Source organism: Sinocyclocheilus anshuiensis, unplaced genomic scaffold, assembly GCF_001515605.1.
Source record: "Sinocyclocheilus anshuiensis isolate Anshui unplaced genomic scaffold, SAMN03320099.WGS_v1.1 scaffold87, whole genome shotgun sequence".
NCBI lineage: Eukaryota > Metazoa > Chordata > Actinopteri > Cypriniformes > Cyprinidae > Sinocyclocheilus > Sinocyclocheilus anshuiensis.
Window position 1 is genome coordinate 883,673 of NW_015549609.1, and position 1,903 is coordinate 885,575.

Consider the following 1,903-nt stretch of genomic DNA (forward strand, 5'->3'; position numbering starts at 1 on the left):
ACAGTAAAATTCTGCATATATATATATATATATATATATATTATTTTGTTGCCAAGTCATATTTTACACTGATGGTACTAATGGCCCACAGTAAAGTGTCGCATTAACTAATGTTAGGAGTTGACAAACCTGCTGTCATTAGTTTTTAAAGGGGTCATATTATGCTTTTTTAAAGATCATTATTTTCATCATATGACCCCTTTAAATGTCAGTGTACGTTTAATCAGTGTAACGTATTATTCACAACCAGCAAGTCACTGTTCTTCTCTAGTTGTGTCGTTGACAACTAAACAAACTGGTCTTAATGGAGACTTAAATGGTTCAAGGATGTGTTTCTCTAGAATCAATCACAGGACAAAATAAACACTCGCTGTGTCCAGAAACCAACCCAGAGAGGAGTTAGTGCCCCTCTTAGACACCTGCGTGGAAGTTCAGTGTCGTGTCAAGCAAGAAAAGTTGCTCGGACGTGTAAATGCCACTCTTTTCGGAAACTCACCGTCCGTATGTGCTTCCTGAGGATGTATAAGAAGAAGCTCCATATTCTGGAGGTCACGCCGAGGAAAGTGCGCACACCGAGCAGACACTGGCGCGTCTTTAGCATGTCAACCATACTTTCTTCAAATGCTCGTCGGCTAAGATGGTCAAACCGACTGGAGTGTCGAGCAAACGTCTCCGTGCTGCCGAAAGCCGAGAGAAGCGCGACCGTCCATCCGCTGCGGCATTAAAAGCACCGTGCGCTTTGCGCCTCTTTCGGAGAGCCTTTGGAGAAAGCGAAAAGAAAACGCGTAGTTTCTCACCTCTGGCAACAGTTTAAAGCCAATACGGTAGAGCAGCACAGACCGCCATTGCTTCCCTGACGTCTTCTTCTTCTGATGTTTATTGGCGGTTTTGGCAAACCAACTTAAAGGTGCATTACCGCCACCTACTGATCTGTGGAGTGAACAGATTTGGTAGAGAGAAGGATATATATTACATTAAAAAACAAACAAAAAAAATTATATTTTATATATATATACCACAATTACAATTTATATTCTTTCCATATTTCCTGTCTTTTTTAGATAATTGAACACTTCTTCTTTAATTCTTGATTGCGTTTGTCTATCCCCTAGTAATATCTTGAGTGATACTTTATCATGTCCCATCAAACCTAATTTATGATTAAGTTGATTTCTTTCTCTTTCATACGCATCGCATTCTAGAAGAATGTGCTTTACTGTTTCTGGGTCACCATGGCGACAGCAGAGCTGTCAATCAATAAATTGAAAAAAAAAAAGACTTATTTGAAAAAGTAACTCAGATATTCTCTTGTAAATGAAAAAGTAATGCGTTACTTTACTAGTTACTTGAAAAAAGTAATCTGATTACGTAACTCGCGTTACTTGTAATATATTACCCCTAACACTGAATATATGTAATGTTTCGTGATGCAAACTTCGTGAAGGAACTGCAGGGGTTTCACGAGTTTAATAAAAAGCTAATAATTAAATCATAAAAATTTAAAATTAAAATAAATCATTTTAAAATAACAACAATCCAAATAAAACACTAAAAAATGTTTACCTGCATGTCACATGTGACCATTAACCAATGCCAGAGATCCGTGAATATGCAAATGTGTTACTTGGTTATTAACTTATTACCTTAAAATCTCAGGGGGGACTTCAAATAAATATATTAGGTGAAAGAGATTTGGCTGACAAAAAAAAAAGTTTGGGAATGCCTACATTGCATGTAAATAAGAATAATGTGAATTTGTGCATTTTAATGTGTTTAAAAAGCCTTCCAAAGATATAGTAATACATGGTTAAATAACCTACTGAGTGAGTGATAATACAAATACAAATTAATGTGTTCATCAGTAGTTGATGCAATGTTGAGAGATTAAAATTAAAATGATTTT

General features: G+C 36.2%; 1 protein-coding gene across 2 annotated transcripts in view; it reads right to left on the reverse strand.

Moving 5' to 3' along the window:
- Positions 1–863, reverse strand: part of LOC107659132 (CTD nuclear envelope phosphatase 1A-like) — a 12,786-nt gene extending 11,923 nt beyond the window's left edge. For both annotated transcript variants that reach the window (XM_016447965.1, XM_016447964.1), the window contains exon 1: positions 497–863. In XM_016447965.1, coding sequence (XP_016303451.1) covers positions 497–610 — 114 coding nt within the window. In that variant the 5' untranslated portion in view covers positions 611–863. The remainder of the gene's footprint in view (positions 1–496) is intronic.
- Between the last annotated feature and the right edge of the window lie 1,040 nt (positions 864–1,903).